The sequence below is a fragment of the Streptopelia decaocto genome, assembly GCF_964273445.1.
Source record: "Streptopelia decaocto genome assembly, chromosome: 6".
Lineage (NCBI taxonomy): Eukaryota > Metazoa > Chordata > Aves > Columbiformes > Columbidae > Streptopelia > Streptopelia decaocto.
Genome location: NC_138660.1, coordinates 47,997,880 through 48,020,271, shown reverse-complemented (window position 1 = coordinate 48,020,271; position 22,392 = coordinate 47,997,880). Strand labels below are relative to the sequence as shown.

Here is a 22,392-nt window from a genome sequence, read left to right as displayed (position 1 = left end):
TTCAATGCATGTGATGCTTCAATATTAGGACCCTTCCAGATACTCTAGGAATATCTGTTCCTTTTGCCACCTTCATTTTCCATATCATTTGGAAGTTGAAATTACATGTTTATCAGCACAAGACATAAACACCAGATCTTTATACATCATATTTTTAAAGGGAAAAGTGGATGGATGTGGTGCATGGAGCTTTCTCTGCCTTTCTGGAGATCATTTTATGTAAATAAATCCAAACTTGAATTCATTTTTTTTTCTACAAATATTTTTGTGCACACACGTATATTTGCATTTAAAATGTCAAGTGCATCTTCCAGTGATTATTGTTAATCTTGGCCTTTTATGCATCCTTCCATATACTTCATAGTTTCCAATTAGTAGAAGTATCATTTTTAATTATGTTTGGAAATCAGCAGAGGAGATTACTGAGAGGAAAGGCTGAGCGCTGTTCATTACAAAAGCATTTTTCCCCGAAACACCTTGTTTCTGCATATACGAAGCACTAATGTCTAGAGAAAAACAAAATCAAAACCAACAACAACAACAAAAACCCCCAACAGTTCTGCAGAAACTTGTAACAGCTTGCTTAGTCACAATATATGAGAAGAGAACCTCAGGAGGCTCATCAGCAATGTGTCTTCACTTCTGTTGTCAGCTGTGCCAAGAAATATGAATGACTGCATGGGCCTGTGAAGAATTTATGAAAATGCTGTTCCTGGTGTGAGAAGTAACTGCATCCCAGGCCAGATCATAGGCACTGCAAGAATTGGTGCAAAATAGTAGCCATGAATTTTGTCATTTTGCTGAGTTCTCTTTGTTCCCAGCATGGTGTTTTGTCAGAACTTAGTGATTTTGTGGGTAGGTGAAAGTATACTTAATTTTGATGTGTAGGTGGCTAGACACTGGCGCTTGCAGAGAGTCAGATCATTCTGCAGTTCATCCTGCCATAAACAACCCCAGCCCATGCTGTTGGCGTCCTTTGCTGCTGACATTGTGCCCTCAGTGCCTGTCACCGGTGGCCAGTAAAGACTGGAAACTGTCTGATGTGGTTTTTAAATCAGTGAGACTTTAGTAGGAGAAATGCTTAAGTAGTAGCAAGGCAAATGCAACAGTAGCAAGGGATGATGTTGACGTGGTTCAGATCCTGTCTTAGCCAGGGTATTTTTTTGGAAGATGACAAGAAAAAAACACATTTCTAGGTAATCAGAGAAAGTTCCCAAGACACCATAAATCTGAAGCCCTTGGAGACCAGGCAAACTTAGTGGAAGATTATAATCTTTGGAAACTTTGAAAAACTGACTCAGAACGTTCTGATCGCTCCTTTATAAATCTTCTAAAAATCAAGGAAAATGAGGAGGAGTTTCTTTTTCTTTCTGCTGGAGGAAAAAAATGCTGCAAAATACTGATACTTGTGAAAAAAGAAAGGTTACTTTCTGTGATTTGTAAAACTGTTACTTGTTTTACAACAGTTAATACCAATGAGTTTTTCTGTAGTTGAGAGGAAAAAAAAGTGTATTAGTTTGTGCAATATAGACAAAAGCAGATGTTTTAGTGGATATACACTTCTTAAGAGAGAAAAGCTGCAGTAGTCTACACTTAAACTGATCCCCACTGAACCAAGTAAGAAGATGGGAAAGAAAGCCCAGGGTCACTGTGGAATTTGCATCTAAGGGATTAATTTATTGTAAAATCTCTTGGAGCCATTTTTACACTAGAACATAGAGCCGTGGCATGGGAAACTATAGAAGGATGCTTTGTGCTGCCTGGTATTCTGACTTTGTCCCTAACTTCAGCATCCATTCAGCATACTGTGTCAAGAGGATGCAGGTGTTGCAGAAAGAAAAAGAAAGCAAGCAATTTAAGTAATTCCCCTCTAAGCGAGTGCTTATTCAACCAAGTGATGCGTAAGAGGAATGCTTATTGATATGTTGAAAAAGAAAAAAATTGTGATAATCCCTAGCCATAAGTGGGGAAAAAAGTGAACGCTGAGATTCTATTTAATTTAAGCATGTACAAAATCAAATGAAAAAAAAATATGTTATGAAGGGTGCTTATATTTTCAGTTCCTGGATAATACAAAAGAGGTGGAAAGTGTTGAATATTTCTATATTTTGCAGTCAACAGAAAGATTGTAATCTCCTCCCCTGCTGCTACAATTGCACTTTTAGGTAGACAAGGTATAAGCTCTGAATATGGCAAGGAGGAGATAGTGTTCTGCCAGCAGTGCAAGGAAAAGCGTATGTGTGTGTCATATGTTATACGTGTGTATCAGACAGCTAATGTTAGGCCTATGGGTAAGAGCAAACTGCACATAGCATTTGGGGTCTAAGTAAAGGAAGATGAAATCTTCTGGCCTCAGTTATACCACTTGTTTCCATCAAGAGCAAGGACCTGCTGTAGCTTGATGGAAGTAGAGATATGAATGCCCTGAAACATCTTTGCCTGTATCAACCCAAAATAAATGAGGTGGGTTGAACTTTGCCAAAAGTATGTATTATCTTGACTTCAATTAATAGTGCTAATTTCTGTTCCACTTAATGCTGCTTGTAGCTGTCAGAGACAAATTATGTAAAGCTGTAACTAAGCCAGATAAAATCTTGGCCTTTTCAGATTGCAGAGTAGTGAGCATATACACAGTGAGGGCTCAGGATTTCTGTATGGTGCTGGTTTTGTTCTATGGCATCAAATGTTTTCTAATTTCAAAAGCAACTTAAAATCTTTTCTTGGACTGAGGCTCTTTCATTTTGGTTTGAAATGTGTTTTTTTAGACTTCTGTAAGATGTGGGGGTTCTGTCATGATGTTCCTGGCTTTTTACATGCTGTACTTCTGATAAAAACAGCAGGCAGATTGTATTTGTTTATGTGCTGGAAAAGTCAAAGATTTTTCTTACTTACCTGGGAATTTAGGAAAAAGCCCTTTGGAAGTTACAACATGCCCATGTAAATCAGGTATGTAGCAGCTCTATCCAATACTCCAACCTGCAAGGGCAGAAGCTGCCCTGTGGAGCACAGGGTTTTGCTGTCGTTAGTGGAATACTTCTGCAAGTGTTTCTTCAATATGTTACTTGTACAAGTTATTGGACTACGAAAAGAAAAATGAATGCCTGCAATGCTGTGTTTGTTTATTGCACATCTCTTGTTTGTCTGTAGGCTCACACTTCCAAGGGCAAAGCAAGACCCGTGCTTGTTGGTGCCACTTATATATTGGAGTTGTGCTGAGTACAAGAAAAAATGCCTCCACTCCCAGTGAGGTGAATTGTGGAAGTAATTTGTCTTCCCAAAAGCAGTTATTTTGCGAATTTATTTGGCCTACATATGTATATATGTACATATATAGTGGCTGACATGCTGATTCTATAAAATATACGTGGAATTCACTGATACCCGTGACATGCCTGGTACACACACATCTGATGGCTTGTGACGTGTGCAGCTCTTGTTGGTTTCTTTGAGAACCTGCCCTCTGGCCTTTATGTGTTTCCAATGCTCAGTGGGTTCTGCTGGGCACATATGGGTGAGAGAGGAGTATTCTTTTTTTATATGTATGTATTTATATGTATTACTGTATGATGAACTGAAATTTACATTGTTATTTTAAAATAATCCTTAATCAGGTGCATCTGTTTTTTCCCTGATAAAAAACACACAAAAATACCTTTCAGCCAGATCAGCTGTCTAGGGAACATATCATAAATTGAAGGCGTTTTTTATTGTAGTTTTTTTTTTTTCCTCCATTTACTATCAAAACGGACCTTTCACATACTAGTTACTAGCAGCACTTCAAGCAACACATGCAGATTATCATTGCTTTGGGGCTTCTGAAAGCCAGGGCTTTCTCTGTAGATAAGTGAATGGGACAAGGGATACAGAACAACCTGAGGCTTCTAGCTAAGTATGCAGATGTTTCAGATCTTTGTTCTGGTTTTGGTTTAGTTGTGGATTGGTTTTGTTTGTTTCCCCCCACCTTTTAAATTTTTTCTTCTTTTTCTTCTCCCCACCTCAGTCATTGCCTTGTCTCAAGAGAAGTTTTATTTCTGCAGGAGTTCTTTAAAATTAGTCCCCTTAATCACAGAGTTGGAGAGGTTTGATGGAGCTTTTGACAGATATTTCTGTAAGGAAACAAAAATAATAGATTTGTTGACAGCAGATTCAACAGCTGTTTCTCATCCTCCCCTGTCATCGATACTGCACCAATGAGGCACTGCACCAAAGTGTGGAAAAGCTTAAGTTTCATCTGAACTCCTTTATATTCTGTAAGGGAGGGTGTCAGCGTTGTAGTGCTGGTACTTTGTGCCTGACATAATTGGTACTGAAGATTTCAGTATTCTGTTTCCAGCTTAAGGATGTTTTTTGTTACAAGGATCTTTGCATTTCCTCTCTTTTCCAGTCCCTCAGGTTCGTCCCTTCCCCAGAGTTCATGTACTGACAGCAAGAAGTAAAAAGGAAACCGGGGCATTCTACAGGCAGTGGAAACAGTAGAACACTTTTTATCATTATGTTTATCAAAAAAGGATCTGTTGCAACGCGAAGTCACTGACCTTTTCTCCCTGTCCACTGTGGGACTTTTCAGGAAGAGCTGGGCTCTGCTTCACAGTGAGCTTGCTGGTGGAAGGAGGTGCACAGACATGTCCGGTCAGCACACACAGGGCTCAGCTGAGCCCTGAGATTGCCGGTATTGGGTCCTTTCTGATTAACTCACCTTTCCCCCGTGTGTCAAGGTGTCACAATGCAGACTGTGTGAACTTTATTCTCTCCTTCCTGTTGAAGCCTGCATAGAGTATCCCACAGTTGAGAGGTTCACAGAGGACTAAACAAGATGCTTCTTGCTACAACTGTAACCATGGCCTACGTGGAAGAGTTAGGGTTCAATCTAGGACTGTATTCATTGTGGGGGCCAGAAGGGAAAGTTGTGCCTAAACCCAGCTCTTTCTCTGCCTCTCCCCTAAAACCCTCCAGGGCAAACATAACCAAGTCCCCCGCTGCTACAGGTGCTAGAGTGAACTCAGAGATGCCAGGGCAAGTCAAGGGGAGGGGAAACTGCTGGGGACGAAAGAGGGGTAGGAAGGTGCTGGATGTGCCTTGCTGTCTTAGCCACTGTTGCCCACAGAGGATCCATTATGTTTCCAAACAGCTACTCAGAAGCATTTTGTTTGAGATGGCTCTCTGAGCTTTCTGTGGTTCAGAAGAGGCAGATGTTCTGCAGTGTATTGGTCTTTGAGGCTTAATGCATATATTATACTGTTTGTCAGTTTGTGGTATCCTTTCAGGCTTTGTGGTTATGGGTTCCTCCAGTGAAGCCTATTTTATTTGGCATTCAGCATTTTAATTGCACATAAACCTCTGTATCTACAGCTCCTACCGCAAGCATCTCTCTGAAGAAGCCTTAAGATGTCATAATATTTGAAAGAGAAAAATGTGCATTTTTTGCTAGCACCTGTAATTTAGGTAGCAAAGTAATTGGGTAGGAATCATCTCTTATCTCATGTTGCATCTGATATGAAAGACAGTTACAGCTTTTCAAACCTGGCTAAAACTATGAATTATCCTACAATATTTGTATGCGTCTAATTTAGGCAGCTGTCAGAAATATTTTAGATTCTGTATATTAGTAATACTTGCAGAGGGGCTGTGGCTGTTTCCAAAGATCTTTTTTGTTGTGTGAAATGAGAACTCAGCACAGTAACTACTGTGGAGATATTTGAACAAATAAATTGCTTTCATGAAGTTATTATTCCTAACAGAGAGAAGGGGAAGTTTGGATGGACTTCAGTCATACTTACAGCATCCTGTGAGAGGCATATCAGAAATTGTGAGACGTCTGTTACTTTAAATATTGACATACTGCTCAGGTTACTGTAAGAATTATTCCTTTTCATTTCAGGAGCATTGGGGGTATGAGTGTGGAAGTTATATTTTATCTTGTTTTCTGAGTGAAGACACATCCAGAAAACTAGGAAGAGCCTTTAGTTATGATACTACATCACTATTAACCAACAAAGGCTATAAGGACCTTCTGTAAGACAAATCACAACAGAACTTAAGTAGTGGTTGGGAATGGGCTGTCATTATGGCTAGACTTCATCCTGTCTTTTTGATATGGAACAAATCCTTCCTACTTATAAAGACTCTACTATCCTGATTCTCAGCCTGGGGCTTTAACATTCTGCTTAGTGTTCATTATATTTGGTTTGATGCTCACCCGTTGTATTTTGCATGGGTTTGTTATTAGGCTTTGCCTGAGCTGAACTGCTCCATGAAAACAAGAAAATGCTGCTTCTCATGCAATGTGGATTTATTTTAAAAAATGTAATTTAGTGGAAGCACTGGAAGCCATAAGGGTATGTGTGCCTCAGTCCAGGAGACCTACTAATGATGTTCTGCTCTCTTTATACTTGGATGTAGAGCAGTTAAGCTTGTGTAAAGGAGCTGCACAAAGATCTTGAATACACAGTTTTATTTCATGTTTCTAGTGAGGCACACAGTGGGTGGGTACTTGCACTGTAGACATGTGCTTCTGAATGTGCCAGAACCTGAGATGCAGCTGTGCTGTGAAAGACATGCATATCTGAAAGGAGTTGTTCCTGCTCATGCACTAGAACGGAAGTGTGGCTGCTTGGTAGCTGTTTGTTTGGTCACGTTCTTATTACCCAGTATAGAAGTACTTAATGATTGAGTATGTTGCATAGAAGAGCTTGCCCATATGGTATTTTCTGTCTTAAGTCCATTTAGTTGCACAGAAAGGAGATAAAAACTAAAGAACTCTAAAAGAACAACCTGCTTACAAGAGAAGATTTAAAAGGCTCTCTTGTGGCTTTGAAAGAGAAATAATCATGTAAATCTTGTGCAAGTGGCCAAGAAACAAGAAGCATAACAGGGCTGCTTGTCCCAAAGTCTTTAAGTTTGCCTAGCTTTTTGCAAGGCAAGAGCCTGTAAGATGCATGCTACAATAAATTTGTCTCTGGCACCTTTCATGTTGCCCTAAGATATCACAGTATTTTCTGTGTGATAGCAAGATCTGTCATCTCTGGATGGACTTGTCTTCAGCCAGGAAAGCAAAAAGTATGATTTTCTGTCTTGAGCTGATGTGGCTGGGATGAAGGATGGATCCTGTATGGAAGAAGGATGCTTATATGTAACAGCACATGCAAGGGACATTTTTAAAAAATATTTGAGCAGCCAAGGACCAAGATTTCCCGTGCTATTGAGAAGGTAATGTGAGATCTGACCACCTGAGTACAAGCTGATTATCTTCAATTTGCGCTCCTGCAAAAACTATTCATATGAAGTCATGGTACACCAACCAAAAACCTCTGTGAACAGGCAGGTTGCTCTAATTCATGCTGTGAATCTTGGAGGAATCACCTTGTTGTATTCGGTTTTCATTACTTCTGTCAAAAATTGCAAATTGTAAGCTGTTCCTGTAGTTTTGTCCTTCATTTTTGTTAACCATATACATTTGCATTGCCCAAAATAGTGTGTACAGACCTTTTTGTTTTCTTTCTTCTCAGACACCCTGGCTCTGGAATACCAGACAGTGCTGGAACGGGTATCCATATCAGGTAAAAGTTACGGTGCTGCCTAAAACCAACCATGACACTTCTGCCAGAGCTCTGTTTTTATTATGGTGGAGCTTTTTGTCAATATGTTAATGTGAATGGGCTACTCAGTATTTCAGAACATTGTTAGATGCTCCACATCTTGCTCAAGTTCAGGAGAGGCAAGATGAATACAGCTGCCACACCTGTTTTGAAGTAAAGCACAGGATCTGAAAACAGATCTGGGAAATCTAACCATGAAAGCAGACATCTGCAATGGCAGTAGGATGGTAATTTTTTACAAAATTCTGAGGATTCTGAAAGTTTTAGCAATGCTTCACATTCAGTTGGATGGGAAAAGCCAGTATAGTTCTTGTAGTTGTTACACTGCACACAGGGTAAGAACTAATCCCTGGCAGTTTGTGTGATCAAAGAGGAGACTAAAGAGAGAAGGCAGGTTTCTCCTTTAGGTATTTACATAGAGGCTGTCCAGTCCTGGCCTCATGGAAGCTTGCAATGAAAGAAGGTAAAATCCATGAGAGAATTGAAAATGGTTTCAAATCTTTATCTTCAGCAATGTCTGTATTCTCATGGATTCAAAAAGCATCAGCCTTTCACTCTGCTCTACGTCCAAGTATATAACTTAATTTCAAAGAAAGGACTTAACTGATTTACCTCCTTTACTGAGGAGAAGAATGCCACCATTGGAGTAAAAATGCTCTTTCAGGTTTTGTCCTGCTGCACTCATTCCCTCTTTCAGTCCTCTAAAAAATTTTCCTTAAGTTTGAAATTTGATTTCCTTTAAACAATCTTCAAAAGAACAATGACTCTATATTTATTCCTTACTACACTGCTAAGATTTTAACTAGCTCCAGGATTATTTAATTCCTAGGTCCAAGTTCTGGCCATCTTGCGCAGCAGCACAGTTGCTTTAACGACACGCAGGTGCTGCAGTAACACCAGGATTACCAACTCTGGAGACTGTTCTTTGCCAGGGGAAAAAGGAGTAGGACAAGTGAAAGCAGAAGGGTAGAAATTCTGACTATCGTTATCTGCATGAACAGTGGCTTGCAAAATTTGGTTACCCAAAGAGCTTTGAGAAAGCTCTCCTGTGCTTTCCATTAGTTTGTGTTACTGCACCTAGCTGTTAAAGTATGGGATGTGTTTAAACAGAGCAGTCAACCTGCTCTAAAGGATTCAATGTATTTTTCAGAAAAGATAACTCCTGAACTCTGCCTTGGCTGTACCACTGCCTCATTTTACCACTGCCTCATTTTGCCTCCTGGTCTGATATGAGAAACTTTAAACATGGATGTTGTGAGGATCAGTGAATTAATTGAATGCTCCCTTTTATTATTATTAATAATAACAACAACAGTAAGGTAGCCTTTTCAAGGAAAAATTATCATCATGCATATGGCCTAGGAATGGACTTTGGAAACCCTTTTGGGAAAATGAAGAACCACCTGTTTCTTTAATACCCTTTGTATAACAGGAGGCAACAAGAGACTAAAGTTATGAAGTATAATTTTTCTTTTGTTATAAGATAGAGGTAACAAATGTTTCAAATGTGACCTAGTAAGATGACCTTTAAAATTGTAATAACTTGTGGTAGCTTTTTTAATTAGCCTAAATTCTAATTCTGAGTTCCTTAAAATGTTGCAGCTTGCCTTTTCTTTTTTTTTTTTTTTTTTTTTTAAATTCAGCATCCAGGAGTCCCAGTAGAGGTCACTGAGACATTGTACCAGCTGCTATTCAAATATAATTGACACTGAATTGCAAATTTAAGGAGTCTAACCTGTCTAGGGCATATTGCCTTTTTTTTTTCCTTTCTTCCCCTGAGGGGCAGGGAGAGGGGAAAAAAAAGAGTCATCACCAAACTGGAAAGTATGAAGTAGAGTATTGTTTGAAAGACACATGAATTCCCTGTGACAGCCAACAGCCCTGGGCAGGCTAAACAGGACAACTGTATTTAGGTTTGGGTGCTACAGTTCTTGAAAGTTGTGTACCTGTTGGAAATAGTTCAGTGGAGAAAGTTCAGCAAGAATGATCAGAAATCTTGATCTGAGGAGGGCTGAAGGAATTCGGTCATTGAGCCTCTGAAGAAATAATGACTTAAATTACACCAGGGACCGGAGGGTGAACTGAATAACATTAGGCAAGCAGCAGAAGAAATTGAATGTGGGAAGTGTTGAATCTTTATCCCTCAGCAATTTTAGGAACAATTGTTTATCAGAATTGATATAACTGCAATCACTGGTGCCTTTCAGTCCTGTATTTTGGTGTTATTACGTGCAAGAAGAGATTTACTTATTGACGAAAGACCATGAATCTGTCTGGTTAAAGAACATATATTTCCCAGACTTATCAGAAGAATGAGGACATTCAGAAGGTTGGTTACAACTTTTAGAGAGTGACAACTAAGCTTACTATATCTAAAAACATGATAGTGGTGGAGAGGGTCCAACAGAAAGCAAATAATCAAATAAAAGTCATTATCATAGTCATTATCTTGGCGATACAAATGACTACTGGGTGCTAATCAGGAGGAAGTACTGGGTTTTCAATTTGGTTGTGTTTTTTTCTTAATTAGATAAAATTCCTAGTCTCATGTTTGCTACAAATCCTCTGTAAGTTACTCAACACAGCATTGCAGAAATCCAGCTGGACTCACTGTACATGTAGTCAAATGGATCATTTGGGTGACAATGAATCCATAAGCACAGAGTAGTCCTGTTGAAGTCTATGAAGAAGTGAAACCTAACATTAAAACGAACTTAAACACATGCTATGGATCATTTCATGGAGGGAAACGATATCTTTAGAATCCCCCTACATTAGCATTATATATGCGTTGAGAAATACTAGTGCTATTGTTAATCAAGCAGCTGACAACCTTAATTGCTTTACTAGAAATTTTCCCTGGTGAATTCTCTTGCAATGAGTATAATAGTCATGGTTCATTGCTAACTCATGTTCTCTTCCCTTTTTTTGATTACACCTAATTAAAAGCCTGCTGTCAGTCTCACTAAATCAGAAAAGGATTATATTGGACCCAGAAATGTCTTTCAGAGATTGATTTTGAGTGTATATATTTTTCATAAAGCATAAACATCTGTCTATATTTAAATAACCCACATAGACCATGCAGTGGGCACCTAAGGACTGTGTTTAATCTGCAAAGAATTGGTCTGCACAAGGGAACGGGAGTAAAAGAGGCAACTGAAATGCGTCTTGCCCATGGAAATAGCTCATGCCCTGCTTGGGTGCATGGTTGTGCCAGTGCAAACTGCACTAGAGATAGTTCATCTAATCCCTCAGGAGATGTCCTTGGGAGCTTCTCCTGTGCCAGCGCCCTTCTTTATCACAGCAATGGAAGACATGACTAGCAGGGAAGCACAATTACAGGAAAATTAGAGTTGCTCCTGGGACTGACTCTCTTAGGCTGGGGGCTTAACAGCCTATGTGTGCCACCGGTTACCTTCTTTAAAGTTCCCCCAGCTTGGTTTTCTTTGTGCGTTAAGTTCCTGTGAGTTTTTAGTTTAGTTTTACTTTTAAACATCTGTGTAACCATGTTGTATGTCAAACAAGATGCCTGGGTAAATTTATTTTACTTTCTTCTTAACAAATGTTAACATGTTCCCAGAAAATGGTTAAATTTTTTAGAAGTAGGCTTTTATATTTGAAAGATTCCTGTTTAAAGCTCACAACATTTTCATCGTGAGCAGATGAGATTATATACTAGCATTACCTATCTCTAATCTGCTCCAGCATTCTTTCTTTTGCTATGCTTTAAACCCACATTACTGATGTACAGCAAGATGTTTCAAGTAATCTTTCAAAACGCTTTGGAGTATTCAGAATTCAGTTTGTTCTAGGTTCTGACCAGACAACATCATATTTTTTTGGTATTACAATATTACAATACTGTCAAGACTAAAACGTAAGAGGAGGGTAGGTTGCGGAGCTTTATTTTTCCACAGCCATCAAAGTCTGAAAGAGTCAACCATGATTGTTTTTCTTATATAGGATGTTTATGTGTCTCCTCTAGACCTGAGCTGCCTGAAATGTCAGTTAGATTTTATTAACCTTTTCTCATCTCCATCTTTCAGCCACTGATGCCTGACCTTCATTATTACTACATAGTTGAATTGTCATTCTACTGGTCCTTAATGTTTTCTCAATTCATTGACATCAAAAGAAAGGTAAGAAGAGTGAGACTAAAAACATGGAAAGCTTTAAGCCCGCATCTTTCTTGACTTGGGGAATACCTGTATTACCTGTGCAGTGAACTAGAAATACAGTTGTTTCTAGTCACCACGTCTTGCAGATATCTATCACTGAGAAACTAATGTTAAAGTGCTTGTCTTACTCTGTTCCTTGTTACTATGGTGTGGGTTTTTTCTGTACATGGGAAGAAGAACCTTGAGTAAACAAATACTCAAGGAGAAATAGCATCAGCCAAAAAACCCTTCTGCTCTCATACAGTGACTTGAATGGAATTGAAGATGTAGTAGCTAGTGGAGATACTGTTTTTTCTAAGAAAATATTGATGAAATATCAATGACAAAGCAAGACTGCCTCAAAAATTCACAGTATCGCTTCAGTAAAATCTATGAGGGCTTTCAATTTATTCTGCAAAGGGATGGTAAAAACTGGGATACATTTAATATTAAAAAGTGATGTTACGTTTAATCTTACCTTTACAGTTACATAATTTCAAGAATCAGAGCATTGCTGTTAATAGGTTATTAATCAAGAAAATCAAACTCTGGCCTGATAAAAACCTTTTTCCAGTATCAGTAGCAACCCGTTCCATATTCCTTCATCCAAGTTCTCTCCTCCAAAGAGAGTGCTGGTCCATAGCAGAACAGAGAGCATGACGGTCATCCTATAATACCAGTCCATTGAGCTATTCTTGCAGGGTTTTTTAATGTGCAAAATTATTTGTTTAAAACACTTGGAAAGATGTTATAATATTTTTATGTACCTGCTTCTATTGTAATTTAATTAAATGATTGTAGGCTATGCTAATGGAAAAATCCATTAGTAGAATTTTAGCAGGAGCATAACTCTGAAAAGAGTAAATGAAGAATCCAGTATATCCTGAATAAATTTAGCTGCTGTTTGGAAACACAGTGTGCTCCTAAGAGTCTTCTGTCAGAGCTATGTATGTAGGAAAACACTCCTCTATTTGAATTTTCAAATTTTTCCAGAAGTAGAAATCTCAAGAAAACATCCACAAATTTTAAATTCATATCGGATGGTAAATAGTAAACAAAACCACCAATGTAAGATGAATACGTGTAAATCCCTTGCTTGCATTATCTGTAGATGCTAAACATTCTCTTAATCATGAGCTTGAAATGAATACAGCTTCACCGTTTCAAAAAAACAGATGCAGAAAAACAGTGCTCAGCGGAGCTGTATGGTAGCGGAGATGAATTCAAATGAAGAGTAACATAGACTACCATATGTAAGATGCAGGTGCCAGAAATATTGAAGAGTCATTTGTTAATATATCAATCAAAACGTAATCTCTGCAGCAATGTTACAGAATTGTTCACGTTATTGCTGCAGAAAAGTTTTGTGTCTAATCAGTCCCCCAACATTCATATTCAGCCCTCTGCACTGTGCCATTGGTCACATTTCATTGTGTACCTGTTGAGGGATAGGAAAATGTAACAGCATTGCAGGTGCAACAATAGTGCCATTTTGCAGTACAATTTATGTTTAAAGAATATTTGATCAGTTCCTGACTAGTCACTTTGCTCATGTGAAAATTGGAAGCATCTTGGTTCAGCACTGAAGTGCACTTTTGAAAAGGGCCATTAGGAGGGCCAGTAATACCTTTCTCATGAGCAAATGCTGTATTTTTTCCCCTCATGACCCGGAAGGTTTGTTCCCTATGGTGAGCTGAGCACAGAGCTAAAGCCTGGTCCTGTTCATAGCATAGGTGCAAGTAAACAATCTTTTGCAAGTCTCTTAAATGATTTGTATTTGTTATCAAGAAGACTTTGCAGCAGCCTGCTGTGGAAATAGAATGGGAGAAGGAGGACAGGAAGCGGAGCGGTAATAACTAAGTGACGCCCCTGCTGCTGATTTGCAGTGCTTGAACCCCAAGCACCAGAGCAAAGCAGTGTCCTGTGCATCTGCTGTGTCTGAGAACGTCCAATGTCCAGCAGGAGCACAATATCTGCAGTGCAATGTCAGAAGCCATTCATTATAAGCACTCTGCAGGGGAGAATGGAGATGCCATATTTATAAATAACTTATTAGATCACTGACCAGTTTGCACTGTGGAGACAGTTATTTTTGCAATGTAAGCGAAACTGATAACTAGGAAGATCAGACTGGAGAAAGGCGGCCGTGCACTGGTGTCACACAGTAAAACTGTTCTGTGGCCAACCCTGAGTGCAAGCTGTCAAGGAAACCCGTGATTTGAAAAATGTTAGTACTGGGAGCTTATGGTAGTTGACAAAAAGGAGTATAAGCTTGACAGAGCCACCAGCTCTTGCAGCATTGTAATAGTTCTCTTTTCAAGAGCAGGTATAGTTTAAAATCTGTGGAAACTGTGGAAACCTTTTAATGTATTCAATATGCAATATATTAAATGGTGCCTGCATGAAATAAGGCTCTCTTTAACTGGAAGAAGCAGGAAATTTGCCAGCTAACATCAGATGTAATTGTAATACTTCATGACAGCCTATACAGAGCAGATTAACAGTTCTCAGCCTGAGAAACCTGTTGATGTTTTCATGTTACAGTGAGAGGAATACTTCTATCTAAACCTTGGTTATAATTTCATATACTTTATATTCAGCAGTGGCTGTGTTGTAGTGTCCTGGCAGCCCTGTGCCCAGCAGGAGCTCAGGCAGCCACTTCCATGCAGCGGGTTCCTCTCAGGGCGAGGTGCGGGAGGTTTTCTCTGTGAGCACCAGCACCCAGCTCCGGCCTGACTCCTGCTCACTGTAGCTCAAGAGAAATGGACTTGCCATTTTCCATTTCTGTTTTATTCTTCTCTATTAGCAAAATCCTGACTTTAAAATGACTTCCAATTGGTTTGCTGACTTTCAAATACCTGTTTATTTAGGTGTTATAAATTCCACCAGATTATCTTTGCCTGGCTGAAGAGGTGTGAGCAAACCATTTTAGGCTGTTGCACATGTCTACTATTGGCATTAAGACAGCAAACAAAGTAGATTAACTGTTACCGTTTTAGAATGGCATGTTTTTTGCTTCATAAGTATCTACTGTGTTGTTGTAACAATGTTCTACCCTTAAGGATTTTCATTTGCAAAGACTAAAACCTAGTATGATTTGGTTTTGTATCATCTCTGTCCAGCTTGCCATACTCTGCTTTTGTAAAATACAGAGAAAACATTAGATTTGGGAACTTTGTTAGCCTCCCAAGCCCCTCATGAGTATTAAAAGCAGTGAAGCTTATTTGTATACTTTCTGGATACCTGAAGTATTGTTTGATACAACAATATTTGATCTGTGTATTTAAAAGAACATGTAAAATTTTCCACTCATTCAGTGTTTTAACAGGTTCGTAGAATATCTTGGAGACCTTTCTGGTCTTCACACCTTTTAGTTCCAAGCATTTTGCAATTCCTAGAGCTTCTGTGTTTCTTTTTTTTTATTCTTTTTTTTTTTTTTTTTTTTAATAACAGTTCACTCATTCCCACAATAAAATAACCTGTAGGTGCTAATTTTCTTGACTATTCCATTTTGAGTCTAGAAAATTTATGCTATATTTGGCTGACTGAATCTAGATCCTAGATCTCTTTCTTTGAACTCAGTAAGAAAAGGGCCATAGAGCTGATTTCTTTTGTTTCAGGGGAAAGGAATTTAGATTGTGTGCATTTTACAGACCTTTAGAAGAATTGTAATGGTTGAAACCTTTAGCTGGTGATACTCCTCTTCCTTGTTGAAGCCCATTTCCAGAAGCTGGAGGGACTAATAAAGATGATGTTTTGCCCTCCAGTGGCACTAATGCTCCATATTCACTTTGCAGTTTAGTCAGTGAGTGTGTCACATTAAAAAAAACTGGGTAGCAGAAACCTTGATGCCAGAGGGTTTCTCTACAAGTTGAGACCCGTGAGGTTTCTCTGTTGTCTGCCCTGTGTTCTTCCCACTGATGGTGTCAGGAGAAGGTTCATTCTCCGGTTCCTAGCCCCATATTTATGTGATGCAGGCACATGATATCTTTCAGCAGTTATAAGTGGAGGCTACAAATCTGCTGTAAATAAATGCATCTTGCACAAACTTACATACAGTTTGAAATATATTTAAAAAAAATAAAAAGCTCCTTCCTGTATAGATGCTTTTCTGCTGTGTATGGGTGAAAGTGCTCAAGCAGGCTGGGAACACGAGTACCACTTGACATTATGGGGCCTTGTACCATGAGTTTCTGTGTATTCATTACCCTTATGTATAATTAAAATCCAGCAGGTAGCATCTTCAAAGCATGATATTAATTACTGACGTAAAGAGATGTCACAAACAGGAAAGAAGGGACCAGAATAGCAAAAATAGTCATATTTATATCACTACTACTTTTTTCTAACAATCTTCAGTAGATCAGTGCAGCATCTCCGTTTCAGAGCTGACAGTCAGATAACTGTCTCTTTTAAGAAATGTTGTCAGAGAAGGCGTTCCCTGGATGGCATTTCTGTAAGTAGATTCATGCAAAAGTGCAGAAGACTGCTGCCCAAGAGCATTAGGGCTACTTGGGAATAATCCATATTGTCAGGAATGCCTTGAAGAGTTCCCAAGAGGGACCACAAATCATGTATTTGTAGAACACGAATGTGTCAGCTAGAAAAACAGACAAGAATTTTCTACTTGTCTTCTTCCCCCATTTGGACTGCCTGTGTGCTAAGATAATTGCAGTTAGAAGGGAGATGAAGAGCAGTGCCGTAGCACCTGCGGCTGAAGCAGGTGAAGAGCTAGGCTGCAGTATGGCCACATGGCAATGCTAGTATCTTACTTACAGTCCCAGAGCATAAGGTAGGTGCTTTACTGTTTTGATTATGGTACGGTGAAATGGTGCCCATGTGTGGGTTTGTAGTTACCTAAATTACTAAGGTGCTGTACCCCTGCTTTCCCTTAAGGCTCTTAGAAAGGGAAAGAGCCTTTAATTCTCTTTTTGTTCAGTCTGCTTTAAGGAAATGCATGTAAAGCAGTGGCTTGAGGTGACTGCTGAATGTATTTGGTTGTGCTTCACACTGCTGGGGACCAAATAGCCTGGCTGAGAAATATTGTATGTATACCAAACTAGGATCAAGTTCTCTGTCTTTAGTTTTATTTTGTTTTGTTTCCTTTTCTTTCTCCCTGCCCCGCATCAGCTTTGTGTTGGAGATACTGGTAATGCCCATTGATGAGTATGTGGAGGAAATAGGACCTTATAGCACCTGGTAGCATTAAACATAAAGTTACAGGCTGGGCAGAGGTCCTGTCCCAATTCAGCTAGTGAGGCTGCTCAAGCTGCAGGTTTTTCCACGGAGTGCAGGTGTATATTGCAGTAAAAGCAAGTGCTGGTACTGAGAGACAGTGGCATTGCACGTTCTTGAAAGCAGTGGTGCCTGCTGCGTTCCCAAAGAGAGGTGCTGTAACACAGGGCAGTTCCCCTTCCCAGCGTATCACAGACAGAGCAGCCAGCAGCTGTAGCTGCTGCTTTTCTGGAGTTAACCCTGTGTTGGTGGGGGATCACCAGCACTTTCCGCGGGGCCCTCCTGCCCAACATGTACTTTCAGTCCCTTGGCAAACCAGATGCTGCCTCTCTAAAGACTGCAGGGTCTCAGTTACAGCTTCTCTGCTGTGGGTCATTAGCTGAAGACTGTAGTAACTTTGCACCCAGTGCATGGTCAAATCGTGCCTGTGGTCTTCAGGGTTTTGATACCACTTCTCAAAGCTGTGTGGGTACTTCAGCAAACCCCAGCAAGACTTGCTTTTGACTGACTTGATGCCTTGCAGAGAGGAAGTCTCATCTCTGTGGCTTGTGTTCTCTCAATAGTCAAGTGTGTAGGCCAAGCAGGGTTGCTTTCTCTGCTTTGCTTGCCCCTTGACATGTACCTGGGAATGTGGTGTTGCAGGAGCTTCACTGCTCCAGGTATTTTTCAATAGTAATAGTTACTTGCTGGTCAAATAACTCAGAGTTAGTGATCTGGAGACCACTGAACCTGCATCATTTGGGAGGCAACGAATTAGATCGGAGTAGGAGGAGCTGTATCAGCTCATTTGAGGACTTTTCTGACTCTGCTACAGTGTTAAGACAAAGCAACTTCATTAAAAACAGATAAAAATCTGGAACTGGGATTCTCAGCTCTGTGAAAGCTCTCAGTTGGGCTTGGCAGGTGACTGTCAATAATGCGTAGTGCAGTGGAAATGTGTTTCCCATTCCTGTGTAGCTGTTTGAACTCTTGTGAATGGTGTGTTATTTTGCATATTGTATTTTGCTTGGTGTGTAAGAAATATGGTGGCATTTGATTTGTATATACATATGGCTTTTCAAAGTAACTTCAGCCACAAATGTTTGCTTCATTAGATGAAATTACTATGAACTGAGAAGTGTAGATATTGCACAGCTTTCAATAACCTTTTTGTATTTTGTTAACAAACAATAGTTATTTTATTCAATCTAAGTGAAATATGTAGCAGGGTACTTAATGCACTTATGTAGCAAGATCTTTATGTATCATAACCATAATACTGTATTTAAAAAACATCCATCTGTTTTTGTATAAAAGTACTGAATCTCACTCTGTTTGGTTCATTTTTTTTCCCTGCTTCTTGCTGCTCTAGGATTTTGGCATCATGTTTACACATCACATTGTAACAGTCACCCTGATAACCTTCTCATATGTAACCAATTTGACACGAGTGGGAACCTTGACCTTATGTCTCCATGATGCGGCTGATGTTGTCCTAGAGGTGAGAAAATATGTATATCATCAGTGTCTGTACATGGTATTCACTATTCTGAGAGCTAGCATGTCAATAGGTAGAATCTATTGCTATTCAAAACAAGTATTTCTTAAGCAAAGCAGCAAGTTCAAGAGAATAATGGTGGTTAATGTAGTATATTTCCTTGCTGAAATATATTATGCTTGTAGCGGTGCATGTTTGTGACTTCAGGCTGTCTTATCTCTTGATAAGTTGCTTGGACAAAGCAGACACTTGCAAAGCATTGCATGCCAGGGAGGGTTGCACGCAGATTTGAAATATAATGTGGTAAACTCAAAAGCTCAAAGCTGTAAAATCTGGAAACTGATGACTGTATGAGATAGAAGCTCCTGGTTTTTGACCCTTCTGAAGTGAAGTGTGGGGCAAGAACCCTCGCTCCAAAAGAATCGAGGTGTCACAGTTTGATTCTGCTGTGTGCTTTGTTGGGCAGAGGGTGCCCAACAGACACCTTAGTGGCTGTTCTGTGCATGGACAGTGAGCTGGCCTCTAGGCTCCAGAATGTTCCAGGTTCCTTTGCTTCCACATCCAGATGCTAGTATTAAACAGTTGGCCTTGGAGAAGAAGGGATGATTGAAATTCCTTTAAGTCAACATGGTCTGTAACTTCCATAATAGCAATTTGGAGATCTTGTCATCCTGTATCTGCATCAATTTTTAGACAGCTCTGGCTGTGACCTCTGTATCAGGATCAAGCCAAAGTTAATAACTATTTTGTCTGAAGTTATTTTTTACTAAAGTAGTTGCAGGGATCCTGTTATGCAAGAATATATTAATAGTCTCACTGTGTGAATCACCTATTACAGAATCAAAATCCTGCCATTCTGATTCGATAGTCCTGTCAATCTGTTTTTATTTTTTAATCTTTTTATAATCTAGAAGGCACATGACTGCCTGAGATAGAAAGCAACACATTATCTGGATTTCTCCTGTTAGAAATAATTACATCTTTACAAGTCTCTTTTTGTGTTTTAGCCATGTGTGTAGATCCATTCTGCTAGCTGTGGGTTCACCCAAGCTTTCTTCATTCCTCTTTTCTTAAAACCGGACAAACATACTTGACAGTGTTCATTCCAGATCAGACCGGTGGCTGTGGAACTATAAAGCCACTGGAGAGCAGCTGCAATAGGCTAGCCAAAACCTTACCTTGAACACAGTGAGATACATAGTTTTTCTCAATTCCTCTGTTCTTCAGTGGCTAAGACAAAGCGAAATTACTGGTATTCCGACATGATGCGCAGATACACTTCCCCATGAGGCAGATACACTTCCCCATACTTTACTGGTCTTTCTAGTCGATTCATTCAGTCTGTTCTGACTAGAAATACTGAAGCCAGGCTAAAGTATAAGAAAGTATAAACTCCTGAGAAGCATTTACTAGGAGGGCCGTTACAACTCCCTCAACAGACTTTTGCTGTGGCAGTGGGTCATGGCCCTGGTGCCCTATGAGAGAAATGGACTCCTGCACACCGCTGGCATTGCTGAGGGGAAAGTCAGTGCAGAGGAAGAATATTACCAAGCTACAAAAGAAGCTGGTAAAATATATCACCCTAATGGGTCAGTTGTGCACCTGACCTGTTTTACATAGTATATATTTGTAAAAATGAAAAGCTATTTCCAGAGGCCACTAGACTGTTTCCACCTACCATTTTATAATGAAACACATCCAGTGGAAAGCTGGAATGGAACATTTTTGCTATTCTCATTGCAGGACGTAGTATATATTGTTAAGAATACTGGATTTGAGGTTTTTTCCGTAGGTCTTAAGGTGTCTGCAGGTACAGAAGAGTCATAGCAGGATTTTCAGGAGTATGTAGCTGTTCTCTTAGATCTGAGTGAACATTATATTGGATACTCAAAGCAGACCAGCCAGGGCAGGACAGACCAGACATAGAGCCATTTGCTTGCCTAGGAAGCCATTACATTAGCTTAAGCTGAAATCTAGGCTACTGAGAGGCAGCTTTCAGAATCCCAGCTGAATTGTTTAAGGGGTCTTGGTTATGAGTGGACTGCAGTACAAAGTGTGGGTTGGAAACACTGTAACATAATCTGCTGAAGCACTTAAAATCCCACCTATTTGGGGACCTTGAGACTTATCAGCTTCAATTAATGAGCACTCTGACAATTTTGATGCTGGTGTACAGATATGAGAAATATGCCAATTTAGTATGTTTCTGGCATATGAGCCTCACATAGCTGACAGTTTCACCCGAATCCTGTCTTTTGAGTTCCATCCATCTCCTAAAACACTTTTTTAAAGAGCAGGGAATGGACACTTCAGACCAAAGCAAATAGCTGCACTGTGAAATAAGTGGATTTAAATAGACTAGCAAGAGTATCTGGAAGAGCTGTGTTACTCAGTTGTAGCTGGGGTTTTTAAGCTTTGAAAATTGTGTTGCATGGTCTTAGGTGGCCAAATTCCATCCAACAACATACTCTTTTCCTTTTTTTTTTGTAGTCTTTCCTTATCAATGTAATTTTTAGATTTGCTATTTGAGAACTGATGGCCCAACGGGCATATGGTTTTCGAGAAATGGCATGATCCTACTACAAGTTGCCATAGCAATATTAGTTCCACACACTATGAAACCAGCTTTTTTAGACTGACACCATGGAAATACATCCAGAATTCATAGCTAAACTTTCAATCATCTAAAAATCAAGGTTTTGACTCTGACTCTCCTGCTTTGCATGTTGGCACCAAAGTGTTCTCTTTTCCATAAACCGGACTGTGAGTACAAACTGCTAGGAGACACTTTTGTGTCTACGATAGAATATAGAGCTGATTCAGAAGAGTTATGTTTTCTGTGCAGGACTGGTGGCTTTCCTCATATTCCTAACTTGTTTTCTGTTAGCGAGGTTATCCTTTATATTCATATTTTATGTGGAAACATTGCAGAAGTTACATAACATGCAAAAGTGCAAGTTGGCTTTGGCATCCAGATTGTCTGACATGAGTATTGAGCACTTCAGGTTGAGTGTGTTTGTACCAAAAATATAAGACAGAATGCAAGAGTTTCTCTTGCCATTTTAGGCAACTCTCTGGTTTGAATTCTGCATTCAGAGTAGTGTTGTATATGTATAGTTGTGGTAATTTTGCTCCCTCTTAGCCCTCTGGAAAGTCTGCACAATTAAGCATCTTCTCAGTATGGGAGCAGGATACAGGCCCCCTCAGAGGGGGCTTTGAAAGGGTTCCCAGTGACTTAAGTAGACACTAAATTAGGCTCTTCATTGTGCAGTGACTCTCTGGACACGTTTGACAGAAAACATAAAGAAAGACTGTCCCTGCCTTGATGCAGATGTTTTAAAATAAGTAACTGTTTACACACATTAAGGCTTTGGAAGAAGTATAGATGTCTTAAAACAAGCTTGTTTGTACATACTGTTTTCTTCAGGGAGAAGAAGGCAAAGAACCTTCAGGGAAGGTCAGTGTTTTAATGGGTGGTTTGAGTGAAGAGTAATTAGTAGACTCTTTCACTGAGGAGGAGTTGGAAGACTACATGAAGACAAATGAGATAAGTGTGTAAAAATAGGTGTAGTGAAAGAATTTGGAGAGTAAAAGTTGGAAAGAGAGGGGAAGAGAGACTTAGAAAAAGATTTGAAGGGGAGGGCTATAATCTTAGAGGTAGAAACTGTTTTGTGTAGGCCAGAAAGGAAGAGATGCTGTAGGAGAACATAGGATATGGGACACAATAGAGGATTTGAGACAAAGTTTATATATAGCAACACCAGAAGGTCAGAGAGCATGGAGCAGGTGGAAGATGGATGGATGCTGAAAATGCGAGTGGAGCATACTGGAAAGGTGAGAGACAGGTAGGTAAATAGTTTGGGAACACAGCTTAAACACAGTGGGGTTCAATAAAAGGTTTAGAACAGTTTTGTGAATCTGAAGT

The 22,392-nt window shown here is 39.6% G+C and overlaps 1 protein-coding gene across 1 annotated transcript in view; it reads left to right on the top strand.

Moving 5' to 3' along the window:
• Nucleotides 1-22,392, top strand: part of CERS6 (ceramide synthase 6) — a 118,350-nt gene that overhangs the window by 76,274 nt on the left and 19,684 nt on the right. Inside the window, exons 5-7 of the mRNA XM_082055857.1 lie at nucleotides 7,506-7,556; nucleotides 11,645-11,737; nucleotides 18,342-18,470. Coding sequence (XP_081911983.1) covers nucleotides 7,506-7,556; nucleotides 11,645-11,737; nucleotides 18,342-18,470 — 273 coding nt within the window. The remainder of the gene's footprint in view (nucleotides 1-7,505; nucleotides 7,557-11,644; nucleotides 11,738-18,341; nucleotides 18,471-22,392) is intronic.